We start from the raw sequence: 15,171 nt of genomic DNA on the forward strand, positions 1-15,171 counted from the left end.
CCCATCCTGCCAGCATTGTTCTTACAAAATATCGCTAAATTAAAAGTATCCAAATTTTGGAGGCGATAGATAAGAGAGAGTTTGAATAAAACAAAAGTAACTGGAATGGTATCTATAACATGATTATCCTCCTGATGTTTGTTTCTTTCATAGTAACTTAGATGAAATCTTCCTTCGACGGCTTCATGGTATAGAGACTTGAAGCGAGTTAGAACTTCCATTGATTCAGCAGATATTTCTATGTTGGTGTGTTGCATTTCTTTGGCCCATTGGAAAGTTAGGTATGCTCCTCATGTTCCCCAAGCTCCACAGTATCCTACATATCCTCTGGTTCCAATGACGTGTCTTGCATATTCTACCATAGTCAGTGCAGTATAATAAAGTGAACTCTCAGGGTCTTGTAGAGTGCATATCTTGATAGTTTTTCCAAAAACAGTTGACCCATGCACTTCCATATCATAAGTAGTGTTATTATGGTTCATGGGTGAACCACTTTCCTCGGCTAAAAGATGAAAATCATTCATGATATGTTCTGGCAGGTGATGGATTCTATGATGGTTGCAAAGGTGTTGAGTAATGCGCATAACAGTAACTGCAGCTTTTGGCTCAACTTGTTTGAATATCCAATCACACCTGGCTTTCCAGATATACCAGAATGTGGTGGCATAAATGCTGCAGTCTTTGTTGACCACCCCAGTCTGAAACCAGGAGTTTAGCCAATCTATGAAGATAATATTGTTATCAAACTGAGAATTATGAGGACCAAGGATTTCTTGCCATACTGAATGAGCAGCAGGGAAGTTTAGAAGCATGTGTATCATGGTTTCTTGTTGCCCACTATTGCACACACTACATAGAGGGTCAATGTAGTGTAGTATGCTAGTTGTTTTAGCATTAGTGGGTAGAATCCCATGGGCACATTTCCATATGAAAATACTGATGACTAGAGCCACATCCAAGTGCCATATTGCTTCTCAGTTTCCTGATTGAGTATCATTGTTGTACAGGGTGTCAATCTTTGCTTTATATAGATCTTTGACAGAGAAGGTTCCGGTGTTGTTTAGTTTCCAAATTATCTTATCCTCCTCTTGTGGGTGAGTTTGTAGATTAAGAATTTCTTGAGCAGTGGTGTTGCAGAAGTATTCTTGCACTAAATTTTCATCCCAATTACCATCTGGTAGGAGTAGAGATTCCACATATTCCATTTGGTGAGGGAAATGTTGAGGTTTATTGATTCTTGTAGAAGTTCCTGGTATCCAGATTTCATCCCAAATTTTTATTTTTCTTCCATTCCCAATTATCCAGATACAGTGTTGTTGAATATTGCTGATGCCTTCTAGGATACCTTTCCATATCCAGGAGTCCCTGTCTTTTGAATGGATGTCCATATTGAGTACATTTCTGCCATTGAGGTATTTTGCATCCATGAGTTTGTACCAGAGGGAGTGTATATTTTGTGCACACTCCTTAACGAGTGTATATTTCATATTTCAATTTATACCCTTGATTTAAGTTAGAAAATTATGTAACGAGGGTCGTGATTCTAAACATGGAGGGTAATGGGACCATCAGTTAAATAATCAACAAATCAGAAGAATATGTGAAATATAAACTCGTTAGAGGAGTGTGAACAAATTTGGACTCCTGTTAAAATAATAATGATTTTATTATTATCGCCAATTGCAATTTTCTAGTATCCGAAAGATAAACTAAAACTTCAGAATCCTAGTGTGTATAATACACGAGTAGGGAGATCTTTATAAGTGCTTATGTCATCCCATAAATCAGAAGCAAAAGAATTCTCAGAACTTGTGACTTTTTCCCTTGAATCGAGTTAAAAGGAAGTTACTTATTCGGCTGTAACTTTTTTTGACTTCATTTAGTAAACACCTTACCGAAATGGAGCAATTTTTTTGATAGGGGCGATTTTGGATGGGGTTATGAGATCAATAAAAAGCTACCATTTGTCATTGACTTTTCCAACTAATTAATCTTCTGATTTTTATAACAAGGGTGTTTAGGGTAATATAGGCTGTTTTTGGTTTCCTTTTTTTACTCACAAACGAAGTATGAAGGAAGAAAAACTCTCTTCCTCTCCATGAATTTATAACGTAAACAGGCGAAGATTAGATTTTTATTTTCATATTTTTGGATCTTAATCTTGTTTGTAACAAGAAAAACTAATGTCAGATTAAAAGATCAGACTTTTATTTTCATGATTCTTGATCTTGATCGTAACTAATTTTTAATACCAAGAAAACCCAAACATTAATTCTGATCGCCGACCAAAAAAATAAAATAAAAAATAAATCTGATCGTCGTTGTCAGTCTCTTTGTGTTATCAGAGAGAGTACACAGGTGAGATTTGTTCCGCAGAAAAAGATTGAAATATTTGTTCCTTTTACATCTTCGTCAATGACAGTAGCAATAACAACGCCAGTGATATTTTAGTTTTCTCTAATTGATCAAGGTCTGTGAATATCATTAATCAAATTGGTAAATCTTTAACCTTTTTATGATCAACAAAAATATCACTATTGAATAATATATATTTTTCTGATCCTAATACCAGCAACTGTATTCCCAGAAATATCAACCAAACGAGAATATATATTTTTCTTCTGAAATATCATCCAGTATTGTATACATAAATTGTAGTTCTTCCAAATTCTTTTACTCAATCTAAAGTAGGATGAAACTGATTTTCTTCAATATCAACCAAATGAGATAAAATGAAAGTGTTGTAATTGTATTTAAAGTCACCACAATATACATTCATGTTGTCAGTACCTTGTATACAATACCAAATCTTCCTCGCCCAAGCTTATTCGCATCTGAGAATTTGCATGTAGTCGTGCTTATCGTAGTAAATTTGATATGCAAAGAATCAACACTTTAAATGTATTATATATATATATATAAGAGAGAAATTACTCACAGAAAGTAGTAAGTTCATTTGCCTCCCATGTTTGAGGACTTTGTTGTCTACCCCCAATCTTTGCTAAAAGATTGAAATCTAAATAGTCACTAGACTTTATGTCCTTACAAATTAGTTTTTCAAAAGAGTTTAAGTAGAAAATAAGCTGAGTCTTCCAGCTGGTTATTCTGGCTCCACCTTGTATTGTTTTGTTTAGCAATTTGTTTGTTCTTATTAAGTTGAAGACCCTGCAGTTTAGTTGAGAAGCCCACTCCAAAGCATCTTGAGCAGTTATGCAATCTCCTTCTTCTTTGCCATGGGATCTCTTGTGGTACCTGTTATGGAAACACCCACCCCTGTTAATCTCATACAGTTATCAAAGTAAGACTTTGAATATCATCAATCTCTTCACATGTTACAAAAATAAAAAAACTAAAATCAAATGACTGGCTAATAAAATGTAATTTCGCGCAGAAAGGTTCAAGCTATGATTCCTACAGTAAGAAAGGTGACCTTCAATTTTCCTTCGAAGTACTTTCTTTCTTCTCTTAGGGGTTGTTTGTTAACCATTATTTTAATGGATTATCAGCCCAAAATCCATTATGCAGATTATAATGGATGATATATGTGTTTGGTAATCATTATAATAACTTATTATTTTAATCATAATTGAAAAAATCGATTATTTCCATAAAGAGAATATATAATTAGTACAGAAGAATATATATGTTTTTCTGTAAACGAAAAATAACACCATTCAGAAGAATATATATTTTTCTGATAACACTTTTCCAGAAATATCAACTAAACGAGAATCAAACGAGGAAGATTAATTAGTACAGTAAAACTTCGTTAAATTAATCCGTGATAAATTAATAACTTCGCTAAAATAATATTTTTTTTGCCAATTCCGACTTGGGCCAGCGTACTAAATTAATAACCCTGCTAAATTTATAAGATAATAAAAAATTTAAGCTTCCAATAGGGCCACTAATATATAAATTAATAATCAGTGTAGTATCACTACATATGGTGCTTTATTAAAATATGAATCCAAAATTATTTGTTTCTTGTTCACATTTGTATAATATTGGACTCCATTTCTAATTTTTTGTAATATGTTGAGAAGTTCCGCAATGATTTTCTTGTATTGTTTTTTTTATTGTTTTAATTTTAACATCAAATTTTTTATATTTACACACATAATATGCAATATATTATCGGATATTATGTCATAAAATAATTATAAAACAATTTGATTTGAGAATAAAATCTGCAAATACTTGCTCTTATAGGAAATTGTTCTACACACTTATTTTCGAAATCTTATTATGGAAAATATTTTAAAAATTTATTTTTGAAATCTAAATTCGGTATGCTTCGATATATTAATAACTTATTAATTTATCGATAAATTAATAGTTCACTAAATTGATAGAATTTGGCGGTCCCAAGTATATTAATTTATCGAGGTTTTACTGTAATAACTTCCTAAGATACCCTTACCTAAAAATTAGTTAGCAAAAAATCAGTTAATTAAAAATGACACATGGTAGTTTTCTATTGGTCCCCATAACCCTATCTAAAATCGCCCCCATCAAATGAATGAATCTTATCCCATGCAAAATGAGACTAATGGTAACATCACTCGAGTTTCACATGCCAAGGCTGGAGCTGGTCATCGGTCAGCCAGGCTTAAAGAGGAAAACCCTACAGCTCTGAATTCTTCCACCCTAGATATACTAAAATATCTCTGGCTTAACTCTTTTGATGAAAAATCTGAGATCTAGACTTTCTTTGTCAAGACTGCTACAAGAGTGTTGTCGGGTTCCACAGGGAACTCCAAATTAACGTTCTCTAGTTTTCCTTTCTAATGGTTCAACATCACTAGAATTGTACCTTAGAAAGCAGTATTTGACCACATTATTCCAGAGGTGGAGCCATGGCGAGCGTGGACTGTGAACGACTCAACTACATGTTGATTTTTCAACTGTCTTAGTGAAGAATCAAATAACATCGTGAAAAATGGATTGTTCAATGCTCTATACCCACTCATTTGTCGAAGTCTAAATTGAACCCACTCATGAACAGGCATGAGTGACATATTAAAGCTAGCAAATCATATATAAGAGTGCTCCCATTATCACAAAAACAAAGAAGCAAGAAATATGACTAGTCTTTTTCAGATGTTCATCAAAATTCTTTCACAATTATGATATTCAACGTACATTGCTACGCAGTGTTGAAATCTAATGCACAAATTGATACGAATAATGTTTTTCACTTGTGTTCGGGAGGTAATATTAACTCTAGTACGTATCTGTCCAACCTTAATCTTGTTATGTCATCTTTAACAAATTCATTCAACAAAACCATTGTTCGTAATGGATATTACAACAACACAATCGGTCGAAATCCCTATGCCGCTTATGGATCTTACCAGTGCATAGGTGATATTACATTAGAACAATGTCGAGACAATGTTGATTTAGCCGCTAAAGAAATACTACGCCGCTGCCCAAACTTTGAAGAAGCAATTATTAAGTACAAAGAATTAACTGTTTTAAAATACTTCGCTCGGTCATTCTTCTCAATCATGCGTGATAAACCATCATTTACTCTCCCTAATGTTGACTTTGTTACAAGCCCAGGGGAGTTTAATCCAACATTCGACAATTTGATGGAAAATATTTTAACAGAAGTTGCTTCTCATAGTGTCTCTTCTTCGTCTTGTCCAACTAATAAAAATTTGTACGCTAGTGGGAGCATAGAGGTTATGCCCTCACAGAAAATATATGGGATGGCTCAGTGCACTTCTGTTTTATCAGTTAAGGATTGCACTCAATGTCTTCGTGGGGAAATCCATGATATTCGAAAACGGTTCAGAGGGCGTGTAATTGGCGGAGTTATTTGTTGAAGCTGTTATTTTAAATATGAGACGTTTCCTTTTTATCAACTCAACTCAACTACATGTATGTTAGATGGTTTAGTTCGGAGATGATAATTACTAGTATTAATTTTGGAATTTATTCATGTTCTTGCAGCAAAGCTAAATATTTCGTTTAAAGTATTGCTTGTTAAAGTTATTTCTTCGCTGATTATAATATTATCCATTATAATCATTTTGTATTTCTGCATTAAGAGAAGAAATAAAGTACTTGAAAGGAAAATTGAAGGTCAGCTTTCATATTGTAGGAATCATAGGCTAAACCTTTCCGCGCGAAATTACATTTTATTAGCCGGTCATTTGATTTTAGTTTTTTTTAGTTTTATAACTGTGGGAAAACGATTAATAAAAAAATAATTTTTTAAAATTTTAATAAAAAATTATAATTTATTGTTTTATTTTATGAATGAAACTTTTTAGTCTCACATCGTGGAGTTTCCAATTTTTAGTAGTTTTAAGAAACTAAATAAACCTTTTAATCCCACATCGGGAAGTTTTTCTTCTTAAGTTGTATTTGTCAATTATATAAACAAATTCACTATTTTTGTAAAATCTATGGGAAAGGGGTTGCTCTATATTTTAGAGGGACCCCCAAAGGAAAATATTTTATATTGTTTTCTTTTGCATTCGCGATTTTCCTTAGGGTTTTTTTCGGAGTTGTCAAGCTCAAGTTGAGCATCTACTACATATGCTAGTAGTAGGTGTAGTAGGGTGTTTTATCCTGGAGATATCCGTCCTGTGAGGGCTATAGCATCACTCTTGAGTGTAGCCGGGCGCTAATGTCTTAAGGGCAACGTGTTGAACACGTGACTCACTCTGTTTTTTCCAAAGTTTTGCCTTATTGTTGTTGCGGAGATCTGGAGAGCTCGTTCGTTTCATCAAGTCGATCACTTCCGTTATAAAGGAGCTAAGTATCAATAACTTTTACTTATTTGATTTTTTCTTGTTTTTGATTATTTCACCCAAAAATCTTAAGACATTAGTATTTGTAATAATAAAAAAATGGTTGGTTGGTTTGTGAATCATGGATGTTAATTGTGGAGTGAAAAACAAAAACGAATTTTTGGTCAGCTGTAGAGTTTAGAGTTTATCTCTTAACCTAGAAGGAATTTCGATGAACCCTTTTGACACAAAGTAGTAGACATCCTGATAGTGACCCACGTATAATTTCAGAAATTTTGGAGTTGTAAAAGTATTTTTTTGATATTTTACAAAACTGAGAAACGTTCCTGAAAAATTCTGACGGGCATAATTTTTTTGTTAACTAAAGTAGTTTTTATGGGGTAACCATGAGTTTTTTGATATGGTGGTTTAAACGAAGTTTATAAATCTAGATATTATCTTCAAAACTCATATCTTATCTGAACTAAGGTTTGTGAGATATGGTGTATTAGGTGATTGGGAAATTACCGTGTCCGTGGTCAGAGTATAAACGAAGTTTGTGACATGAAATTGAAAAGGAACATGGCTACCAGGCGCATGTGGATGAACACAAGTCTTCCAAAGCTGACAAAGGCGAGGACATCAAACACAACTCTAAGCATAGTCTTCATTATAAAGGTATGTTTCGTAAAACTGAATCCGGCATTACTTTAATTAAGGGTGATTGTTATGTTTGTAAAATTCCTGGCCATACGGCAGTAAAGTGTAGACAACATAAAACCTTAATAAGTAGAAAGTTAATGCTAATTTAGTTGACACAAAATGAACCATGATGTCGGAAGTTATTTTAATAACCAATGTGAGAGACTGGTGGGTGGACTCTGGAGCCACTAAGTATGTTTGTTGAAACAGAGACCCGTTCACCTCTTATCAGAGGATAAGGGATGTCGAGAAACTCTATATGAGTAACTCATCTGCGACAGAGGTTGCATAAAAGGGAAAGGTCGAGCATAAGCTCATATCTGTAATATTCTCACACTGAATAAAGTTTTCATGTTCCGAGCATATGAAATAATATTGTATCTTGTTCTCTTGAAGATGGTAAAAGATTGAAGATATTAATTAAATGTGGAAAACTTGTTATAACTAAGGGTATTGATTTTGTAAGCAACAGTTATAGGACTTAGGGTCTATATAAGTTTGAAGGAAAATCTGATGAGGTGAACATAGTTGATTCTTGTGCTTTCTTTTGTGTGTCTTTGAATGTTTTGCATGGTAGACTTGGAACCGTAAAATTATAAGTCAATGTATAAACTGCCTAGCATAGGCTTCGTACCCAAATTTAGTTTGGATCTTGAACACAAAAGTGAAATGAATATGCTATAAAATCTTTTAGCAAAAATGTTCATAGTAATTCTAATCCCTTAGAATTAATTCAGTTAAGCCTAGTTGGCATGAGTTCAACCCAAAACCACTATGGTAAAAGATGGTTTATAACTTCCGTAGATGATTGTACGAGGTACTATCTTGTATAATTGCTTAGGGATAAGGATGAAGCCTTAAGATGTATAAACTTGAAGTTGATAACCAATTATAAGCCTTGAACATATTAATTATATCCTTAAGGAGATCATAATTACCATGTTGATTAGTTCAGTATTACCTGCGGTCTTGTGGGAGGAGGAAGTCCTCTTAACTAGTATATCCTGAATATAGTACCCTTAAGGATCAGATGAAACTCCATATGATTTATGGAAAGGTAGATGACCTTCTTATGAATATGTCAAAGTGTGGGGGTGTTTGACTAAGATTGTCATTCCTCTTCCTAGAAGAACTAGATAGAAACCAAAAATGGTGATTGTGTCTTCATATAGGTATGCTGAGTATACTTCTACATATAGATTTTTGGTTGTGTGTTCTGATTTTTCATACTTTGGTGTGATTTTTCTGACTTTGTTGTGAATACTATTACATAATCTAGGGATGCTGAGTTCTTTGAACATGTTTATTCTTAAACCTGTACCTCATTAGAGATGTGTTGTTGATCCCCTAGATTTATTTTCAAATAGTCAGAACTTATCTTAAAGGAAGATGAAGTTAAGGTTGAGCCTAAGAGAAGTAAAACAATTAGACTTGAGACTTCTTATGAAGCCGACTTCATAACATGCCTAGCGTAGTCTAAGCCCTGGACTTGTAAAGAAGCCTTGATATCTACTGAAACCCCATTCTGGTAAGAAGCTTCATTTAGTGAAATGGACTCAGTCCGTCGGAACCTGACTTGGGAGGTTTATAGTTTACCTCCAGAGAGTAAGACCATGAGATGTAAATGAGTCTTTAAGAGGAAACATTAGGTATATGGAACTGTAGAAAAATATTAGGCTAAGTTGGTAGCTAAAGGCTATAAACTAAAAGAAGGTGTATATTTCCTTGATTCTTATTCACATGTGACGAGATTTACTTACGTTGAGATGCTAATTGTTATTGCTGTCAAACAAATTAGAGATACATCAGATGGATGTTAAGACAACTTTTCTAAAATCGTGAATTAGATAAAGAAATTTACATAGACCAACCTGAGGACTTTGTAGTGAAAGGTTATGATGACAAAGTTTTGTAAGTTGAACAAAATTTTGTATGGTTTATAAAATAAGCACGTAAACAGTGACATGGAAAATTTGATCATGTGATAATGTGTAGTGGATTTAAGTTAATGAATCTGACAAGTATATTTACAAGTAACTTGTTAAGGATGCCTGTGTGATTGTATGCTTGTATGTTGATGATATGCTTATACTTGATACAAACATAGATGTGATTAATTCCACTAAAAACATGCGCTGAATGAGAACGTTGACTTGAAAGACTTAGGCCCTGTTGATGTAATCTTAGGGATGAGGATTAGAAAATAATCTAACATATGTAGTCTTAGTCATTCTCATTATTTTGAATTTGTGCTTAAGAGATACAATCAGTGTGATTGTAAGCCTTCTTGTACTTCGTACGATTATTCTTGTAGACTCAAGAAAAAAGGGTAATGGAGTATCTTAACTTGAATACTCAAGAGTTATAGGATTTCTGATGAATTTAATGAACTGTAAGAGTCCAGACATTGCCTATATTGTGAGTAAGTTAAGTAGATATAATTATAGTCCAGAGCAATAGCATTCAAATGCACTGAGTAGAGTATTATGATACCTAAAATACTCTATTACCTTTTATTTGATTTATCAAAGGTATCTTGCTGTCCTTGAGGGACTTTGTGATGTAAACTGGATAGTTGACTCAGAGGAGTCTAAGTCTACGAGTGAATATGTTTCACTATAGCATCAGGGTTTGTTTTTGGAAGATTTACAAACAAACATATATTGCTCAATTCATTATGGAATCTGAGAGTATTGAGTTAGATAAAGCACGAGAGGGGGCCGAGTGCCTAAGATGTTTTTTAGAAGACATTCCTCTCTGGCATAGGCCTGTGCCAGCTATATCTATACATTGTGTTAGCCAAGATATAATAGCTAAAGCTGAAAATAACTAATCTCAATGGGCGTTATTTCCATTGATTAGATAAAGTCCAAGGAGAATATCGCGCAATCTTTTACGAAAGGTTTATCCCAAGAGATAGTTAGAAATGCATCGAGCGAGGGGTAAGGGGCTTAAGCTCATAAATTAAACTTGCCATGAAGGATACTTAACCTTGCTGACTGGAGATCCCAAGATCAAGGTTTCGAATGAGACAACTAATTTGTGGTGGGTAAAGGTAAACACTATCAGAGAATTTAATTCTCTGTCCCTTCCCTATGGTGTAGACGTGATAGTGTGACTGCATGTGAAGGATGACTTTTAAGAAGTCTTAATGAGTTTTATAGTTTCAATTTAAGATTGAAGTGGGGTGTAGAAGTAACATTATTTAAGGAAACTCACCTATCTGAATGAGGAAGTGGGCCGCTTCCTATGAGAATATGAGCTTTGATTCTCTAGAGCATTCTGAGAAACAGGATATGTCCAGGGCCAAATTGGACAAAAGGGCACGAGCTTGGCAGCAATCTTGGAGATATCACCCGTGGTTGTTATCACGAATTACATCAAATGCTAGCAGTTCAAGACATAGTTCACTGTCTCTAGCAAGTAATTCCGGTAATATCTCACTATGCAAAGGTTCAAGACCTCATGGACACCTCTGCCTAAAATGGTATTTCCTGCGCTTTTTATGTGATTTTCGTTTTGGTGGTTTTGGTATTACCGGAACTTAGGACCTAAAGGTCACTAAGGGTTCACTAGTTCATGCTTTTTCACTTTGGTGAAAGATACCTATAGTCTCACCATGTGAGAACTAAAGATGAAAGCTCTCAATACTATTATGATTTATGCAATCCATAGTATGACCCTGGGGTCAACATACTTTTGTGTGAGGGAGAGGACGTAGAAATGACTAGTATGATTTTCACACTTGCACGATCAGTCTGTTTGGATCGTGAGGTTGGGATGTTGATTTACCAAGATCTATCCGTGTTTTCATGTTTTATTGAGTTTTCATTCATGTGGGGGATTGTTGGAAAACGATTAATAAAAAAATAATTTTTTAAAGTTTTAATAAAAAATTATAATTTATTGTTTTATTTTGTGAATGAAACTTTTTAGTCCCACATCGTGGAGTTTCCAATTTTTAGTAGTTTTAAGAAACTATATAAAACTTTTAGTCCCACATCGGGGAGTTTTTCTTCTTAAGTTGTATTTGTCAATTATATAAACAAATTCACTATTTTTGTAAAATCTATGGGAAAGGGGTTGCTCTATATTTTAGAGGGACCCCCAAAGGAAAATATTTTATATTGTTTTCTTTTGCGTTCGCGATTTTCCTTAAGGGTTTTTTCGGAGTTGCCAAGCTCAAGTTGATCATCTACTACATATGCTAGTAGTAGGTGTAGTAGGGTGTTTTATCCTGGAGATATTCGTCCTGTGAGGGCTATAGCATCACTCTTGAGTGTAGTCGGGCGCTAATGTCTTAAGGGCAACGTGTTGAACACGTGACTCACTCTGTTTTTTCCAAAGTTTTGCCTTATTGCTGTTGCGGAGATCTGGAGAGCTCGTTCATTTCATCAAGTCGATCACTTCCGTTATAAAGGAGCTAAGTATAAATAACTTTTACTTATTTGATTTTTCCTTGTTTTTGATTATTGCACCCAACAGTAACATGTGAAGAGATTGATGAGATTCAAAGACTTACATTGATAACTGCACAAGATTAACAGGGGTGGGTGTTTCTGTAACAGGTACCACAGGAAAAATAATTGGAAGAATAGATCCCATAACAAAGAAAAAGGAGATTGCATAGGTGCTCAAGATGCTCTGGAGTGGGCTTCTCAACCGAACTGCAGGGTCTTCAACTTAATAGGAACAAACTAATTGCTAAACAAAACAATACAAACTGGATCCAGAAGAACCAGTTGGATGACTCAGCTTATTTTCTACTTAAACTCTTTTGAAAAAGTAATTTTTAAGGACATAAAGTCTGGTGACTATTTAGATTTCCAGCTTTTAGCAAAGATTGGGGATAGATAACAAAGTCCTCAAACATGGGAGGAAAATGAACTTACTACTTTCTGTCAGTAATTTCTTTCTTTCTTATATATATATATATATATATGTATATATATATAATACATTTAAAGTGTTGATTCTTTGCATATCAAATTTACTACGATAAGCACGGCTACATGTAATTTCTTAGATACGAATAAGCTTGGGCGAGGCAGATTTGGTATTGTATACATGATACTGAAAACATGATTGTATATTGTGGTTACTTTAAATATATTACAACACTTTCGGTTTATTTCATTTTTGTTGCATTTATCAGGGCACACTCTCTAATGGACAAGAAATACCAGTGAAGGGATTGTCTGAAAATTCCGGTCAAGGAGAATAAGAATTTAAAAATGAAGTTGAAGTATTTGTTTCAAACTACAACACAAAAATATTAATATGGGTTGTTCAAAAGAATTTAAAAGTGAAGTCAGAAAAAAACGAATTCTCAGAAAGTTGTTTCTAGAAATCATTATTAAATTCTCACAACTTTTTCCATTTAAATTGAGTTGTTCGGGTATAACTTTTTGACTTTTTTTTTGATGTAACTTTTTGACTTCATTTAGTACCCCTATAAAGGAAATGAACGAATCTTATCCCATGAAAAATAAGATTACTGGTAACATCTTTCGAGATTCACAAACCAAGGCTGGAGATTCTAAAAGATCTTTGGCTTGACTCTTTTGATGAAAAATCTGATAACTAGCCTTTCTTTTCCAAGGCTGCTACAAGGGTGTATGCCTGATTCCACGGGGAATTCCAAATTTAACGTTTACTTGTTTCCTTTTGTGATGATGCAACATTACAAGAACTCTGTACCTCAGAATAAGCAGGATTTGACCCATTATTCCAGTGGTGGAGCCCTGGTGAGCGTTAACTGTGAACGACACAATTACATGATGATTTTTCAACTGTCTTAGTGAAGAATCTTCTTTTTAGTGAAGAACCAAATACTGGTGTATAAAATGGATGGTTGAATGCTCTATATCCACTCATTGGTTTCCTTCCTTCTTTGATATTGAAACTTTGTAAAAGTCTAAATTAAACCATCTTAAGAACATGCATGAGTTACGGATTAAAGCTAGCAAAATATATATAAGAATGCTCCCATTATCAAAAAAACAAAGAAGGAAGAAATATGGGTAGTCTTTTTCATATGTTCATCAAAATTATTTCAACAATTTTGATATTCAACGTACATTGCTACATAGTGTAATGCACAAATTGATACGAATAATGTTTTTCACTTGTGTTGAGGAGGTAATATTAACTCTAGTACGTATCTGTCCAACCTTAATCTTGTTATGTATCTTTAACAAATTCATTCAACAAAACCATTGTTCGTAATGGATATTATAACAACACAATCGGTCAAAAGAAAATTCAGCCAAATCCAAACATGATGATACCTGTTTCATACTAGTATAAACTTCGACGAAAATAATAACAACCAGGATGATACCAGTTACATGTAAGTTTAAACATGGATGAAATCAAATTCAGCCAAATCTAAAACAGGATGATACAAGTTTCATCTAAAGCAAGAAGATACGAGTTTCATACTAGTTTAAACTCTGATGAAAGAAAATTCAACCAAATACAAAACAGGATCATACATGTTTCATCCATGTTTATGGAAGAAAAAAACACAGGATGATACCTATTCCATCTTACCTCAAATACAGGTTCATCCAATACAACTAACCATCAATACGACAAAACAAGATATAAACTAGTTTCATCCAATACAGGTGCATTACAACAACAACCTAATTTTCAGTAGAGCTGGATTATAAAATCGCCAGGTACTTCAAATACATAACTCACACTTATTCATACTAAAATGAAGAAACGTAACCAAGTTACACCCATGTACTTCAACCAATTCAAAAATTAATCATGTGATTTTGAAACTAAAATCAAAACAAAGTTAGGGTTTGGGAACTTACGGGTTCTAGGAGACATATTGTGAAATTGAATACAACCAAACCCTAATTAGGCTATAAATCTTTGATGTTGTAGTTGGTGTTGTTGTTTGCAGACGACAGAGAAACAAATTTCAACGATAATTCCTCCGATTTCATCTACAAAGAAGATGATATTGGGTCTGATTTTGATGATGTTTACAACGACGGTGATACCGTTGATGTAGTTGTTGGTAAGAAGAAGGTGCAGAAACTGATTTTCAATGGTTGTGATGGAGAAACACAAACGGAGGAGAAAGAGAGATGGTGCAGAGAAAATAAAAGCGTCAATGGTAATGTTATAGAGAAAGGGTAGTTATGTCTGTTTCTAATAAAAAATCTCTCGTCCATTTCACCTTGGTGAAAAGTTTACCCGTCCATCTGAATCGGGAAACATACCTTTTTGGCCAAATATTCCATTTTCTGTTCTTTCTTTTGAAGTATATTCTATTGATTCGAACTAAAAAAAGAGTACGAATGGGTACGTTACAACCCGTGAAATCATCAATTACATATAATCTTAAAAAGCAGGGCATACATATTCCCAAAAGCTATTTTCAGAAGATCTATGATGACTTATGTCTTCCGCTTGGTTTCCTAGTGCAACAGCCGTCTGGTTGGCCTCTCTATAAATGTGGTGGACTGCATAATACATAATGGATCGCAATAGGCCTCTGATTTTTTTGATCCTATTTCACAAGTACGATGATGTCTTGACCGGAATGCGGGGTGAACGAGGTTTTTTGAGTTGGACTCTAAGCAAACTTTTTTCCATTGTCTGTTTGTTGTTATTTTGACTACCATAAGCATGGTCCATGTTTCTACTATTGAAATCATTCCTAGGGGTTTTTTTTTTTTGGAAAGGAAAGTTGCTTTTA

General features: G+C 34.0%; 1 protein-coding gene across 1 annotated transcript; it reads left to right on the forward strand.

The window, feature by feature from the left end:
* The first annotated feature begins 5,129 nt into the window (after positions 1-5,129).
* Positions 5,130-5,834, forward strand: LOC113331364 (cysteine-rich receptor-like protein kinase 14). The gene has a single exon (XM_026578076.1). It carries the CDS (start codon positions 5,130-5,132, stop codon positions 5,832-5,834), a length of 705 nt encoding a protein of 234 aa, XP_026433861.1.
* Positions 5,835-15,171: the final 9,337 nt, after the last annotated feature.

Source organism: Papaver somniferum, unplaced genomic scaffold (assembly GCF_003573695.1).
Source record: "Papaver somniferum cultivar HN1 unplaced genomic scaffold, ASM357369v1 unplaced-scaffold_125, whole genome shotgun sequence".
Lineage (NCBI taxonomy): Eukaryota > Viridiplantae > Streptophyta > Magnoliopsida > Ranunculales > Papaveraceae > Papaver > Papaver somniferum.

Excerpts from the sequence above, each read along its gene's own strand:
- LOC113331364 (XM_026578076.1), top strand. The coding sequence starts at position 5,130 with ATGATATTCAACGTACATTGCTACGCAGTGTTGAAATCTAATGCACAA.